The sequence below is a fragment of the Myotis brandtii genome, unplaced genomic scaffold (assembly GCF_000412655.1).
Source record: "Myotis brandtii unplaced genomic scaffold, ASM41265v1 scaffold157, whole genome shotgun sequence".
Taxonomy (NCBI): domain Eukaryota; kingdom Metazoa; phylum Chordata; class Mammalia; order Chiroptera; family Vespertilionidae; genus Myotis; species Myotis brandtii.
The window spans coordinates 3,534,770-3,550,953 of record NW_005355708.1 but is presented as its reverse complement, the minus strand read 5'-3'; the positions used below and the strand labels follow the sequence as shown (position 1 = coordinate 3,550,953).

The following is a 16,184-nucleotide window of genomic DNA, read 5'->3' as shown; positions in this document are numbered from 1 at the left end:
TGTGTCCCCCGCCCCCCCGCCCCTTCCCCCCTTGTACCGTGTGATGGTGACCGTGGCATCTGCTTTCCTCAGCCCTTTCACCGCAGCGAACACGTCCAGGTGCTCCCTCATTGTCAGGTTGGGCCACAGCCCCTTCTCCTGAGGACAGTACCCCAGGAACCCCAGAGGGTCCCCTTCGCTGCTGCCTTTTAGTAGCACCTGCAGAGAAAACTTCCCTCTCAGACCCTATGGCCTGCCTTGCTCCTCTGTGTTCCCATGACATCTTTCTCCTTACAAACCTAGAAAAACCAGAGAAATTCTCCGATCTCATTGACTTGAATCACCTGCAACCATTTTGTACTGGAAGAAGGTTGTCAGAGTGTAAATACCTGGCAACAAACAGATATTCTGGGCAAGTGACTTTAGGTAGGGCGATCCGAGAAAGCCTGCCTGCTGAGGGACCATTGCAGCAGGAGGGTGACAGGGCGCCTGCCCTGGAAAAGGCCAGGAGTTTGGGGTAGAGCAAAGCCCTGTGGAGGGATGGTGTTCAATGTGCTCTCAGACCCCAGGCTAAAGTAGGGGATCTGGAGCAGAGTGGTCCAGGGGAGAAGAGAGAGATGGGATAGGAGGGTCGTGGGAATCAGCAAGGAGAGGTTTCCTTCCAGCCACAGTGCAGTGAGAGGTCACTGAATGTATTTCAATGGTTTATTTCAGAGGTCACTGAATGTATTTCGGCAGGACAATGACCTTTTATAAAGATCTCACTGACTGATCTGATTCAAGCTGGTTTCATGACACCCAAATGGTTGTTGGGTTTATAATTCAGATCTCAGGTAACCTTTAGAAATATTTCATTCCAAGATCTCAATGAATGGTTACCTCTTTTTTTGCCCCCGCTTAAGGAGAAATAAAATATCGATTTTATGTCAAGGGAGTGCTCTCCACTGAACTAAGCACTCCCGATAGGCTCAACTGAGCCACCAACATCACTGAGAGGCACCCTTCACGAACACCTGCTCTCACCTCAGCTTCAGAGCGGCTGTGAATATGTTTCCTCCTTCCTCTTTCCTGGGACACCTGCCAATCACGTTCTTGGTGGTCTTCCCCTTGGTGGGTGTGACCACCAGACCCTTTCCCATGGTGGAGGTACACAGACCTCTGCCTTAGGACTCTGTTCTCCACTCCCCCCACCCCTGACATACTTTTCAAAGGAGCTCTTAAGGTTACCTATCTCCTGACATAGAATTTTAGTTTTCTCTGTAACTCATGTTGTTTCTTTGATAAATTCACCTCTTTTTCTGTTTGCCTGGCCTTCTATGCAGTTGAATTGGATGGATAATTCATTCCTTGAAATCACTCCCCCAATATAGTGTATTTCTACCAAAATATATGTTACAGTAACTAAGCACTTTTAAAGGACAATGTAAGCACTTGTAAAGAACAATGACCGCTAAATAAAGTTGTTATTTAAAAACACACACACACACATTTTAATTCATAATAGGACAGTGCTCATTGAAAGTGCAAATCAAAGTGTTTTATGGTAGTATAAATAGAATTTGTATAAATTCTGAGATTGGCCATTTCCACGAATTGCCTTTACAGGCATGAATAATTATTCCCTTTCAGTGATTAATTTTGTTGTGTGTTAATGTGATAATTTGTAATGGGTATTCAGCCACATTAATCACTTCATTCATCTAATGAATAAGTGAGATTTTGCTGGGTATAACATTTTGACATCTTATAAAATTTATCTTGAGCACCACTAGGTAATGTAGTTTCCACGTGATTCACCTACCTGTCCAGCAGTTAGTTTGGTGTCTCCAATTATCACTTTAATGGATGTACTTTTACCAGCTCCATTGTGTCCTAGTAATCCTAAAACCTCACCTGGAAAAAAAAAGGTCACATTTAATACAAATTGACTTTAATAATAAAAATAAAACATAGTCTGAAGTCTCACTGTGACAAGTGTTCTATGTGATTGGTAGGTAGTATCTCTTTTAATTGTCATACCCTCCCTCTGCCCCAGAGGTAATCATAACCCTTTCTTACATATTTTGGAACAAAAGCTCTTAGGGATGAGGTTAGTTGTCCAAAGTCACACTAATGGGAAGTGACAAAGTCACTCTTGGAAGCTAGGTGTATGAGACCACACATCTCCTGTGATCCTAAGAACTGTGCAATAATGTCACAAAATGAAGTCAAGTGCCATCTGCCGGTCAAGCCTTCAGAACATGCTGGCACATTCTTTTTGTTTTCTTGTGAAAAATAATGAACGTTAGGAAATTAATCGTGTTTATTACAGAGAAATGCACATTTTGGGGTTTCAATGGTTTATTTCAATAGAGTGCTTATGGTTTCCATGTCCATGTGACCAAGTCCTTATCCATGGGCATGACTTAGTTAATTTCTCTAGGAATGAGCCATGTAAAAGGAGCTGTCAAGGTCACCCCGCTGATGGGTCTGTGTGCAAACCAAGAGGTGGTCACAGAATGATTCTCATCAGGAACCACAAAGCGCGAAGGAGGGCTCCGAGCCAGCATTGGGAGAGCCTCCGTGTCCAACCTTTTCTGACGCAGAAAGAGACATTCCTTGTGGCGATTTTCTTCTTCTTCTTGGAAAAGCAGTGTTTCCTCTTCACTGTGTACTCCTTGCGTAGACAGCTGGCAATAATGGCTGGTTTCTGTAAATGACAAGTATATCAGGTCAGACCTTAAGAATCTCCATTGACCTTGAACAAGTTCTATCCCCCCAGGGGGCTGGCCCCTGATTGCACAAGCCATGCCTCCAAGAAGACTTCCTACTAGACGACAGGTTTATGGGCCATTCTCCTATCTTAGCACTTATGATTCCCTCTCCTACAAGGGCACTCACGCAGGCACACATTATTTTATGCAGCCAGCCCTTCTCTCAGAACAGAAGCAAAGAGACTTGGAGAAGCACCAAATCACCCTCCAAGGCCAAACAACACACTGTGGACTTGACTTTGCCCTGCATTTTGTAGAGTGTCCTTTCTCCAAGAAGCAGTGATTGGGGTCACTCTGCTCAGTTTCTAAAATTCACAAATTCTTTCTTGGCTTCAGAAATTTCAATTTCACTCCATTTTTAAAATTTATTTTCTATGAAAGACAAAGTGAGTTAAAATGACTTTTTAATCTGTGCTCATTTAGATGTAAAAATAATGACTACCTGCTAAAATAAAGTTATGATCCTCATTTGTATGAATTAAAGAAATGTAAAATCATTTGAGAATTAGATGCTTTCTGATTTTATTCATTTGTTTTAGTTGTTGAAATAACTACTTTGTGTGTTTTTACCTCATCAAAGTTTGTGGAATTCAAGGCATTTGCTGTTCTCACTCTTTCCATCTCAACATCTTCATCCTCCCTCTCGGGCTCCTCTGGATTTTGGTGTACATCACTGCTTCTTGGAGAAATTCTGCAAACCATCCATTAATAATTGATTTTGGTTTTTTATCCTCGTATCAAAAACACTGCATTCTTTAAATCTTATACTTGAGTAGACTGGGTGATTAATCTCTCTTCAATCCAGTGAAATCTCCACCTCACATCCAAATGCAAATAGCATGCTTGATCTCCTATTAAGGTTAGGCATTTCTTTGGAATATGTGTCAGATTCACTAATTTTCCTCCATTCTAACTCTGTCCCTCATACTCTCTGCCTTCTAGTCTCTCTTCCTTCAATCTAAATCTCCCATACTGATCTTAGAAGACTTCTTAAAAGTCTTCTTGTATCTTGGAAGTCTCCCATGCAACTATCTGTAAGAGTTATCAATGAAACTGATGGGGAATAAGATGCTTATGGTTCCATCATTGAATGATGGGAACAGTCTCAGCTTTGAAGTGCCATGAATAACTGAACCAGTCTATGGTCCACCAGTTGGACTTCTCACTACCACAGGAAAAGAGCAGTTATTGCTGTCTTTGACCTATTGATCATTCTATTCTTCCATTCTGGACCGACAGCATTCCGTCGTCACTGTCAATCTATTCACATTAAGTGCTATTTAAACTGAATGAGCCAGATAACTTTCCCTAGTGTTCCACTGCACAGTGTCAGACAGAGTCTTTAATATTCAATGTTTTAGGTCTGTTTGCTCCACTATTTATAATCTTTGATTTAGGTCCCTATATCTCTATTATTTATATTGACACACGGTTCCTACCCCAGCCCATTCTAGTTCTTAGCACTTCTTTGTTAATAAATTCATTTATGCATCAAATATTTTAAAACAGTGATCACTGAAATAAAAGAATCAAATTTCATTTCTCCAGACCGAAATAAAGGATCCTTTCTCATTGATATCTTTCCAAACTTCCATTCCAGACATCGAAGAATAAAAATCAAGACGATAAGTTGAAGGAAAGTCTAGGAATAAAGAGATGCATAACTAGAAACACTAAAAGAAAATCATTTCACATGAAAAGTGAGTTAGGAATAATTGGACTTCTATAAAGATGCATTTGGCAAAAACATTACCAATTTCCAATAATCTATTTGTCAAACTGTGAAACTAGTAAATTTACTCTTAATCTTTTTTACAGAAACATAGGTAACAAATATAATTGTGTGATACCATTACTTTAAATAATTTCCTCTAATAGTTATACAGTTTCCTTAAAAATTGGGAAGCATAGTATCTGGTTAGTTGATTTTTATAAAATATATTCTGTTTTTACAAATATTTTATCTCTATGGGCTACAAATACCTATATATCCACACTAATAAAAAGTTCTGCTATGTTTACAGGATTAAAATAGTTTAGTTAGTAAAATACATGATAAATTTTAAAGAAGAATGTGTTCTTACAATTAGGAATATCACAAGGGGCTCTTCATCATTTTCAGAAAACATGAAAAACTGCAAAAACAAAGACAATGGTTAAACATGAAAATTTTCGTTTCCTGAGTTTTTGCTATATAAAGTGAATTGGCCCATTTGAACAACCCTCCTGGCATACCCCCTGAAGAGTATTGGCTAAGGGTCCATTCCACAATGTGTAGTGAGGAGCTGTCTTCCTTCCTCCCAAGGTTTATGAGCCATTGTGCTTTTATTTGAAGCAATAGGATTTAGCAATTATTCATCACCTGGTGAGAGAATCTTGGGGTCTGTTGTGCTAGCCTCCCCAAACATTGAGAGAGAGGCAAGATTTAACCTTTATCACACAGTCCTTCACACACCCGCTGGTGCTCACTGCCCCTTTCATAAGTCTCCTTTCTTTCCTTTCTCTTCCCCATGGATATCTCTTAACTCACATACTGTACCTTCCTTCCATAGGTAGAAGTATAGGTATCAGTCAGCTAGAAAAAAAAGGATTGAGAGCTTCTCTAGAATCCTGAAATCCCTAAGATTAGAGACATTTCATTTGCCTCCTTCTAGAGCTGAGCATGCCCAAGAGTCTATAGAGCCCAGATTGAGTATAAAGGCTGCTTTATTTCTCCCCACCCATTATTCTTCCTCCCCACCCATCAACTAGGGTCAACTATTCTATTACAGTTCAGTTGGAGCATATTGTCCTATCTGGAGAGAGATTCAGCTGGAAGCATGAAGTAGAAATCTTCAAATGTCACACATACTGAACATGTTGCAGAGTCCCAGCCCTAAGCAAAGCTTTCACCATTGGTTGTGAGTTCCAGGACACTGGAGCAGATGGTGGCATTACTTACATAAAAAGATAAGAGCATACAGCCAACTATTGTGGTGTGTGGTACTAAAAAGTTGATGAAAAACAGTAAACTATATCCAGGGAATCCCACCATAATTATGGCCACACAGAAAAGGGTGATCTAAAAAGGAAAACAAAGCAATATTAACCACTCTGAACATCAATAGATGCTCCAAATTAAGATGCCTCATCTTGGAGATATTCCAAACTTCCACTCCAACCCCGAAAACCAAGCTGAAATCAGCAGATCTGCATTGATATTTTCTCTTGCTGACTTAGCTACATTCCTTCGCCCAGAGGATCATGAATGAGACCTTACTGGATAAATCTAGGATCTAATATGGAGAGCATTTTACATATAGAAAATGAAAAAAGGTATTGTATATTATTTTGGGAGATAAAATTCAGAATGATATATAAGCAATAATTATAGGTAAAAATTGAAATTGATATCTAATAGGAATCCCCAGCCAGTGTGGCTCAGTGATTGATCATCTGACCTATGAACCAGGAGGTCACGGTTCAATTCCCATTCTGGGCACATGTCTAGGTTGCTGGCATGATCCCCAGTATGGGGTGTGCAGGAGGCACTCTTGGGCACTCAATGGTTCTCTCTCATCATTGATGTTTCTATATCTCTCTCTCCTCTCCCTTCCTCTCTGAAATCAATAAAAATAAATATTTTTTAAAAAACAGCTAATTGGAATAAAGCAACAATGAAAGGAGACTTGTTAACTATACCAATGGATAAATATAAGCATTTAAAAACCTGGAGTGGCTTAGTACAAGTAGTAAAATACAACATTCAGGAGAAGAGAAAGTTATAAGTACATCTGACCCTCTCAGACTTTTTCTTCTAAACTACTGTAATGCCTTCCTAAAAGTTTCTGTACTTCTAATTTCTCTCTGTTACAAACCATCACTTCTATGGCTTCCAGAATATTCTTCCTAAAAGTGTGTCTGTGGTCATATTTCTTTTCTGAATTATTAGCTTCCATGAGAGTGAGTGAGAGAGGGAAACATCAATTTGTTGTTCCACCCATTCATTGGTTGATTTTTGTATGTGTCCTGACTGGGTATCAAACTCACAACCTGGGCATATTGGATGATGCTCTAACCAACAGAGCTACCTGGCTAGGGCTGTAGAATAAATTCTTGAGCCAATCATTTAAGGCCAGTCATGATTCCAACCATTATGTTCACCATGACTAGGACCATGCTCAGGCTGTAGCCAGTTTTCTACCCATATTCATGTCAGATTATTACCATTAGTTAGGACTTATTCTAGTCTGGACACTCTGCCCTTTGGGTTTCTGTTCCTCCACTCTTTTCGATTTGCATCATCATTCTTCTCCAAATGTTGAAATCTTACTCTTCCTCAGGTTTCACTTCCTGAAGGAAATCTCTGTTCTCATTTTTATGAATGACTGTCTCCCTTTTCTGGTTTTCATAGACCTTATTACTCAGCAGTTGTGTTAGATTATATATATATTGATTTCAGAGAGAAAGGGACAGGGAGAGAGAGAGAGAGAAACATCAACGATGAGAGAGAATCATTGATTGGCTGCTTCCTGCACACCCCCTACTGAGGATCAAGCCCATAACCTGGGCATGTGCCCTTGACCAGAATGGAACCCAGGACCCTTCAGTCTGCAGGCCGACGCTCTATTCACTGAGCCAAACCAGATAGGGCGGTTGTGTTAGACTTTTAAAGATGGATGGTATCTTGGTAACTTTACCTTATCACTGTTTTAGGAATTGGCTGTTTACTCATCTGTTTACCCTTTGAGCACTCTTTCAGTGTTAAAACTGTTGACGACAGGAAATTAGAATAGATGCTTACAGATTACATATATTTTCCTCCTAATTTAGATAAATTAAGTGTCACTTTATGGAATTAATTCTTAGTAGAGAGTTGGAGAAGTTGCTTCTAGTTTTAACTAAGCTGGTTACAGTATTTGCATAATGTCACGGAGATCTTTGGGGTTATTTCTTTTTCAGTAAAAAGAAAATACAGATGGTTTCCAGGTTTCCTTCTGTTAAATATTTTATGTTGAGAAAAAATGTAGCCACTTTTCAAGAAAGACCGGGTAGAAATAGGGAGGGGGAAAGAGGCAGATTTTGAAGAGGATCCATATCTAAGGCAGGGAAACTTTAAATATGTTAGACTCTCATCTTAATGTATTTTACCAAGGGCAAATTTAAACTACTGTCTCAGAATCGTACATTACATGTATAAAATACGTGTTCAAAAGAAACATACTTACAACAAAGTAGACCAAAGACCAAATGCCACTATTTTTTCTCCCCTTGCGAAAAATGAACGAAATTACATACGTAAAGAAAATAAGGGATGTGGCAGCACCAATAACACATGGGATCTGAAATAAACAGGATGTTACATTTTACTTAAAGACAAATGCAATCTCGGAAAACATTTAAGATTCAAAACATCAGCACAGCACCAGGTCTTATAGTTATTAATAACTTATGACCATGTGAATATCAATGAAAACAGTTTGCATCTTCAAAGTTTCTAACCATGTCATACAATGATATTTGTTCGATGAATGTTGTAACTTACATGCATAGCTGGATCTAAAAATGTAAATATAGAATATCTGGGGCTTAAAATGATATCCAGCAAATACATTAGAAGGAACATCAGCCAGTATAGTGGGACGTCCACCAACGCCTGCCCAAACCAGTAAGCGGAAGGGAAGAGCCCGGAGATCCGAAGCTGGGACCACACTTTGTTCTGAGCGGGAGACAGCAAAAATACAGATGCTATTTCAACTTGAGGTTTAAGAAAATGTGGATTATGCAAGAGAATCCCAGTTTCTCCACACCCTCACAAACTCTGTATTGTCAGTCATTTTAACATGTATTCATTTTATTTGGTGTGTAAAGAAATCTCATTGGGGTTATTTTCTGGGTTACACATGATATTACCCATCTTTTAATGGAAGCATTTTCCATCTACATATCTTCTTTGGTAAGGTATCTGTTTTAACATTGTGCCCATCTTTGAAATTAGGTTATCTTCTATTACTGGGGTGTAAGAACTCTTTATATTGCTGACACAAATCTTTTGTTATATATGTGCATTGTGAATATTTCTCTCCCAGCCCACAGCTTTTTATTTGCTTCTTGGTGATTTACAAAGAAGAAAAGGTTTGAACTTTGATGAAGGTCAAGATAACATTTTTTTTGTATGGTCTATGCTTCCTCTGTCCCAACTAAGAAATATTTGCCTACCAGAAGGTCTATGATTCATTTCAAAATAATTTTGTGTATGGTAAGAATTGAGTGTCGAGAACATGTTTTTTATAACAGTATCAAGTTCTTTCCATACAGTTTTCTGAAAAGACTAACCTTACCCCATTTGAATTCCCTGGCAGTTTTATTGAAAATCAATTGATGACATATGTGTGGGTTTATATCTGAAATGTCTATTCATGTCATATATTTATATGATTATCCTTACTTAATACAACAGATTTTTATTTACTATCACTGTAGTAAGCCTTGCAGTCAGAAGCATAAATCTTCCAATTTTGTTTTTCTTTTTCAAAGTTATTTTATTTTCAGTTATTTGCATACTCATATAAATTTTAGAATCATTCTGTAGACTCTATCTATACATTTATATTTCCACTTATAAAACTTCCTTTTATTGTTACAGCTTAGGATTTTTGTCTGAATTGGTGGCTCAAGTAAACGTGTATAAATCATGTGAAAAATCCTGTAATTATATTACCTTCAACAAGTAAGGAAAGTTTCAGTTACTCATTGTTACCTTATAATCATCGATGCTGCTCATGGCAATGTAAGGAGCACAACTGGATGACAAAAACAGGCAGAGCAAGGAAGGCATTATGAATCCAAATGGATTATCCAGTACCTTTTGAAAAGACAAAGAATATAATGAGTTGCATGAACAAATTTGAAAATCATTTAAAAAATATTAAACAGACTATGTATAACCCTGCCTTCCCTTTTGTTATCAAACTCTTGACTATATAATCCAGTTTTGAAGTTTGATTTTTGGCTTGAAACCCACATGTATGGATAAGGAAAGTGCTAGTCACAGGACTGCACGATTTCACTTTCATTTCTTCATGTTCTCTTTGAAAATATAGTTTGTTAGTTCTAAAAAAAGTCGAAGTTCTGAAAAATTACATTGATTTCCTGAAGCCACAGAACTTGCGTGAATCCAAACGCTAATTTGCCCTGCAGATGTTTACTCAATAAGAATAAAATCCCAGCCACCCAGGAGATGCCTGATGGAGGAGAGTCATAGAGTACATACTTACCTGCGAAGACGTACTTTTTCCAGTTTGGATACGTGCTGATGGTTTAACCATTCTAAGCAGCCCATTACTAACAATATCCATAAGAACTGGGAAGCAATTCAGTCTCTTGGTATTGCATGCTAATGAAAATGTGTAATTCTAAAATAAAAAACGCAAGGTTATAAATTCTCAGAGATCTTCATTTTTTCCCTAAAGAAATAAAAATTCAATACTTTAATTAAAAACCATGTTTTAAAAACAGTGTTAAATAATCTGAACAAAAACAAACATTGTGTTAAATAAGCCGAAACATGTATATAGGTGGTATCTGGCTTGCAGGACACCAGGTGTCTGGCTTACGGCTAGAATCAAATATTATTATTGTTTAAGAATAAAACAGAAGTTTCCTTGAGAGGAAATAGATATTTTTTGGACTTAAGTATGTTCTTGACAGTGGGTATTATGTAGTATTTATTTTGCTAATGCACACAGTCTGTGTTGGTAGACAATGATTGATATATGAATTATTTATCATACTAATGACTACAATTAACTAAGTAATGAAAGCAGTATTCCTGTATTTGTTTTTCATTCTGTTTCCTAAATTGAAGGCCAGAGTATATTGATAGTTTATTAGCTTTGCACACCTGTAGGATAATTTCTTAAATGGAGACCAGCATACCTTGTCGTGACCAGACACTATAATGGCTCCATTATAAGATGGATCGTCTATGCCATTTCTATTTCCAGATGCATCCACTTCCAAAGCTATGTTCTGAAGCTCCACGGAATGTATAAAGTCATCAATGCTTGCCCCTAAATTGTAGTTTAATGTATTAGGTATCTCAAAACTAAAAAAATCAATGTCCACTTGTGTAGTGAAATGAAAATTAATGATTTTATGTAATATTTACTGTAATATGGACTGTGAGGATATTTTCCCACATAATAACATGCCTGCTACTGTGAATTTAAAAATCTACTCACTTCTATGGATTTTACTTTATAATATATTTATTCACTATGATCACTGCTATATGGTGCATATGGAATTGATTTTTTTCCAAGAAGACTTCAATGAGTAGCTATACCAATATGGTTTTAATGACATAGGTAATCTCTACTAATTAATCACCAAATTGGCTAAGTCTCACTTCAATACCACTAGATTATTGATTTTCAAAATGTTTCTTGATAAAGGAAGACAACTTGTTGAATGGCTATATAAAGAGCTCCATAAACCTTCTCCCCAGAAAAACAACCATAACTTGTAAAAATTACTAAAAAACCCCAACAAGATGAAATTTTTTATTATCTTAAAGATATACAGAAAATGAAAAGAGAAATTTATTTAAGAAAAATCTACTAAATCTGTGTAAGAACACTAAGAAACTGTGACAAAGACCTATACCTTCACAACTCTTTCTTGATCAGCATAACAAAAGCTCCCCTCTGAATGGGTTAGAGAAGGGTTCAGGGGATTCTACCTCCTCAAACCCAGTCTATAGTGTCTTCCAGGGAGGAACTGTGATGAGGATGATTGAGAACCACTTGTCCGTAAATTAGAGCTTCTACCTTATGGGTAAGAAGAGAACTCAAGATCTCTCAGCCCCCCCATTTCTGGTGGTCTCAAGCTTCTGCAACATGAAGCTGAAGGGAATGGGAAAGTTTGGTGGCCTGACCCTCCCAGGAAGATAACTGGAAATCTATTGAAGTTGCATCCCTTCCTCACACCACACACAAAAATGAACTCAAAATGCATCACAGACCCAAATGTAAGAACTAAAAGTATAAAAGCCTTAGAAGAAAATACAGGAGTAAATGTTTATGATCTTGCATTAGGCAAAGCCTACTTAAATGTATCATCAAAGCACAGGCAAGGGAAAAAATAAGTTGAGCTTCATAAAAACTAAAACATTTTTGCCTCAAAGGATACCAATAACAAAGTGAAAAGATAATCTACAGGATGAAATAAGATATTTGCAAGACATTTACAGTTGATTCTTATTATTCACAGTAGTTATGTACTTACTTCTATAAAGTCACAAGAAAGTTATCCTACATACTGAATTAGTGAATACTGGATCAGTGCTTATAGGGGAAACGCAGGTTTTGGTCTCTGTAAGCCTCTGGTCATTAACCAATCAGTGCATTGTTTTATTTTATGTATGCTTCTGTATATTCATTGTTGATTCATTAACCTTGATCTCCCAGCCAACAGCACTATAATGCATGCCTGAACAAAGTTAATCTAACACAAACATTTTCTTTGTAAGGTACATCACAGCATTCTTTACTTAGGAACATTAGATAGCACTTCAGCTCTACAATTGGGAAGCATTTTATTTTATTTTTTAATAATTTGGGTTTTTTGTGTGTAGAAATTGGAATCCTCACAAAATGCTAGTGCAAATGTAAATTGATGCAGTCACTTTTAAAAATGGTTTGACAGTTCCTCAAAAGATTAAACATAGTCACTATATAACACAATTCTATTCCTAGGTTTATATCCCAAAGAAATGAATAAAACCACATTCACTTAAAAGCTAGTACTTGGATATTTATAACAGTATTACTCATAATTGCCAATTATTGAAAAAACAACCAAAATATCAGCCCTCTGATGAATAACAAAAATGTGGTCTATCCATTCAATAGAACATTATTCAACAATTTAAGAAATGAAATATTGACATAACATAGATGAACCTTGAAAACATCATGTTAAGTGAAAAAAGCCAGTCAAAAAAGATCATACATATAGTTTATGGACCTACTCCTATTAAATGTCTAGAGTAGCAAATCCATAGAAATAGAAAATAAATTTGTGATTGATCAGAGCTGGGGGCATAGTGAATGGAAATGATTACTAATGACATGAGATTTCTTTTTGAAATGACAATATTCTAAAAAGAATTGTACCAAAGATTATATGATTCTGTGAATACATTAACAAACATCAAACTGCACATTTTAAATGAATAAATATGGCATGTGAATTATGTCTCAAGTTATTAAAATGTATTTTTGGGTATAAACTTTTTTATTTTGCAAAATGTCATCGGATCATTTATTTTTCCTTTACAAATACTTTCTTAATTCCTGCTCTATTTTGGGCTTGTATATTCATCATCCCCAAGCCTCATAAATTGTTTTGAACACATGCTGAAGAAGTAAAAAGCTCATTTTTTTTCTCTCATGTTTATGTTGTCTATGTAATGCTCTTAGTGAATGCATTGGAGACGAAGCATTCACCACATTATTACCTGTATTATTGATGATTAATAATTGAGTGAGAGGATCATGTGGTGGTTGTCCAGGAGCAAGGAAGTATAAATGGGGAGAAAGTTCCCATGTGTAACTGCCAACATATATTTTCGAGATGATGTAGTCCAACAGATTAGGAATAAATCCAATTCCTAGAATCAATAGCCTACACAGAAGAAAATTGCCAGTGTGAATGCATCGTCATGTCCTAACCTTTTAAAATGATCTAGGCAGATTCTAATTGAATGAGATCAGTAAATTATGAAAACTAAACATATAGCCCTCTGACTCAGTTACTGAGGACCTCGTCTTTTCCCTATCTCTAAGTTAGAGATGATAAATTGTAGATTTATCCTCTTGTTCATTTCTCTCGTTCCTCTCTGGCCATGAGCTACCACGTACAATTTCATGGGACATGTGTCCTTTAACTCTGTGTCCAGATTCTGCCTCTTCCTGGAATTCCAGTGTGGTATTCATTCACCAACACTTTATACTCAATTTTCTTCATGGCCAATCCTCTTCACTTAGTCCTGTGATGATTGCATGGTTTCTTGAATCTCCAGGCTCAAATTTTCAATTATTTTTTACTCTTTATTTTCCTGTGCTCTCCATTTCCAATAAGTTGAAAAAATTTTTATTATATTTTCATGATATCTTATTTTGGAACCTTTCTCTATTCCTAATTTCTGATTTTATGATGCATCTTATTGCACTTCTTGCTAAAGGACTGGCATCTCTGGAGACACTGTTATGTGGTATTGCCAGTTTAAGCTTAAAGATTTTGTTAAATCATGCTCATCTCCTAGTCAAATATTCTCAATGAATTCTCATTACTTATTTATTTAGCAAGTACTTATTGAGATCCTATTTCTTTGATGCTTAATCCACGTATTCATAGACAAGGCACTGATTGATACCCTTGGACACCAGGGTGCTACTTAGAGGTGACATGATTCTTAGGAGCAGGGAAGGTGCACATTATGCACGCAGTATGTATGAAGAGTGAGCTACCATCACTTAAGAGGGCTGGAAGGAAGTTAGGCCATCTAGGTTAGAGCAAGTAGGACATAATGGGAGAGTCAGGACTGCTAGGGCTATGTCAGTAGCATGACTAGATAACAACTAAAATGAGACATTGGCATATGGACACTGGAAATAAGGTCTACATCCCAATGTTTCTGTCACCTGCCATAGAAAATCTAAAGGAGAGCAAATAGGCCTAGACGCTTTGACTCAGCTGAAAGAGCGTCAGCCTGCAGACTGAAGGGCTCAGGGTTCCATTCTGGCCAAGGGCATGCATGTACCTCGGTTGCAAGCTTGATCTCTGGTTGGGGTGAGTGCGAAGGCAACCAATTGATGTGTCTCTCTCACATTGATGTTTCTCCCCCTCTCTGTGTCTCTCCTCCTCCCTTCCACTCTCTCTAAAATCAATGGAAAGATATTCTTAGGGGAGGATGAACAAAAACACACACCAAAAAAAAAAAAAACCCAACCCAAAATAAATAAAGGAGAGCAAATATTACAGGAAAACTTACATTAATTGAACTTTTCCCCTACAATTGACTGTGAGACCTTATAAATTCCACTTGATAGTCTGCTAGTAGCTAAAAACAAGACCCTTGAACTAGATTGAGGATTATACTTTATCCAGTTTTGCAGATGCAGACATTTATTTTTATTTTTGTTTGTTTTTTCTTGTTTTTAGGCCTTAGTATTTTTTAATGCATCGACTGACCAAAAGCTTTGGCACTCTGATACTCACAGTGATAAAAGAGATTTTCTTTCATGCTTTAGCTTTAATAAGCGGACCCTTGCAATTGCACAGATTTGCTGTCTCCACAGAGCCATGCCACCTACTGTTTCTTTCATCTCACTAAGTGAAGAGAGAACTTGTTCCATCTCAACAAGTCTTTCTGTGTCTCCAGCTCCTTCTGCTTGTCCTTCCCCAGATGTGGCAATACCTGCCAAACACAAAATAAGCAATGCATAAGAAGCCCACTTCGGATGGACTTTATTGAGCTTACTATAGGCATTTGTTGTACGGAGGACATCACAGATAACATCCCCTCATACTGTAGGCACTTGAACAAAAGGACCAGAAAGAAAATCTTAGATGGACACAGACAATATATTAAAGAGGTTAAGATAAGTATGCAAGATCATCATAGTACCTAGGTGTGACTTGGAAACTTGGGAAAGGAAACAATTATCTTAGGTGCTCACCTAGAGAAACAAGTTACAAATTGACATGCTACAAACTAGGGGGTTAACTGTAAATTAAACCTAACTATAGCAACAACCACATTAAAAATAATGGACTAAACATGCCACTATAAGAAACGTTGTAAAATGTCTCAATAAGCAAAATTCAACTATATGCTGTTTATAAGAAATGCATTTTAAATGAAAAGCACAAACAGGTTGAAAAAAATTTTAAAGTCATAAATTACATTAAAATTAAAGCAATCTATAATAATAAAAGCATAATATGCAAATCAACCAAATGGCTGAACAGTGAAATGATCGTCCAGTCAACCTTCTGGATGACCTTCTGGACTAAGCCGGGGCTGTGAGGGCCAAGGCAGCCGGGGCTGTGAAGGCCTACTCTTGCACGAATTTTGTGCTTCGGGCCTCTAGTTGTATTAATATTAGACAAATTGGGCTTTAGTATATAGAGAAACGGACAGAAAGCATAGTTGAAGAAATAGTGGCTAAAATCTTCCCAATTGTGATGAAAAACTCTAATCTACAAGTATAGGAAGCTCAACAAATACCACATAGGATAGACCAGTGGTCGGCAAACTGAGGCTCAGCAAACCGCGGCTCGCCAGCCACATGCGGCTCTTTGGCCCCTTCAGTGTGGCTCTTCCACAAAATACTGGCTCTTCCACAAAATACCGACTTCTGCGCATGGGCCACGAAGTTTCAATCGCACTGTATGTGCGTGCCC

At 37.3% G+C, this 16,184-nt stretch overlaps 1 protein-coding gene across 1 annotated transcript in view; it reads right to left on the bottom strand.

Moving 5' to 3' along the window:
• Nucleotides 1–16,184, bottom strand: part of LOC102238843 (ATP-binding cassette sub-family A member 8) — a 53,650-nt gene that overhangs the window by 6,322 nt on the left and 31,144 nt on the right. The window contains exons 19-32 of the mRNA XM_014536208.1: nt 14,997–15,195; nt 13,234–13,400; nt 10,650–10,783; nt 9,989–10,126; nt 9,472–9,576; nt 8,257–8,430; nt 7,940–8,053; nt 5,674–5,793; nt 4,817–4,867; nt 4,283–4,374; nt 3,303–3,423; nt 2,551–2,668; nt 1,781–1,872; nt 13–198 (exon numbers count right to left, since the gene is read on the bottom strand). Coding sequence (XP_014391694.1) covers nt 13–198; nt 1,781–1,872; nt 2,551–2,668; nt 3,303–3,423; nt 4,283–4,374; nt 4,817–4,867; nt 5,674–5,793; nt 7,940–8,053; nt 8,257–8,430; nt 9,472–9,576; nt 9,989–10,126; nt 10,650–10,783; nt 13,234–13,400; nt 14,997–15,195 — 1,811 coding nt within the window. The remainder of the gene's footprint in view (nt 1–12; nt 199–1,780; nt 1,873–2,550; nt 2,669–3,302; nt 3,424–4,282; nt 4,375–4,816; nt 4,868–5,673; nt 5,794–7,939; nt 8,054–8,256; nt 8,431–9,471; nt 9,577–9,988; nt 10,127–10,649; nt 10,784–13,233; nt 13,401–14,996; nt 15,196–16,184) is intronic.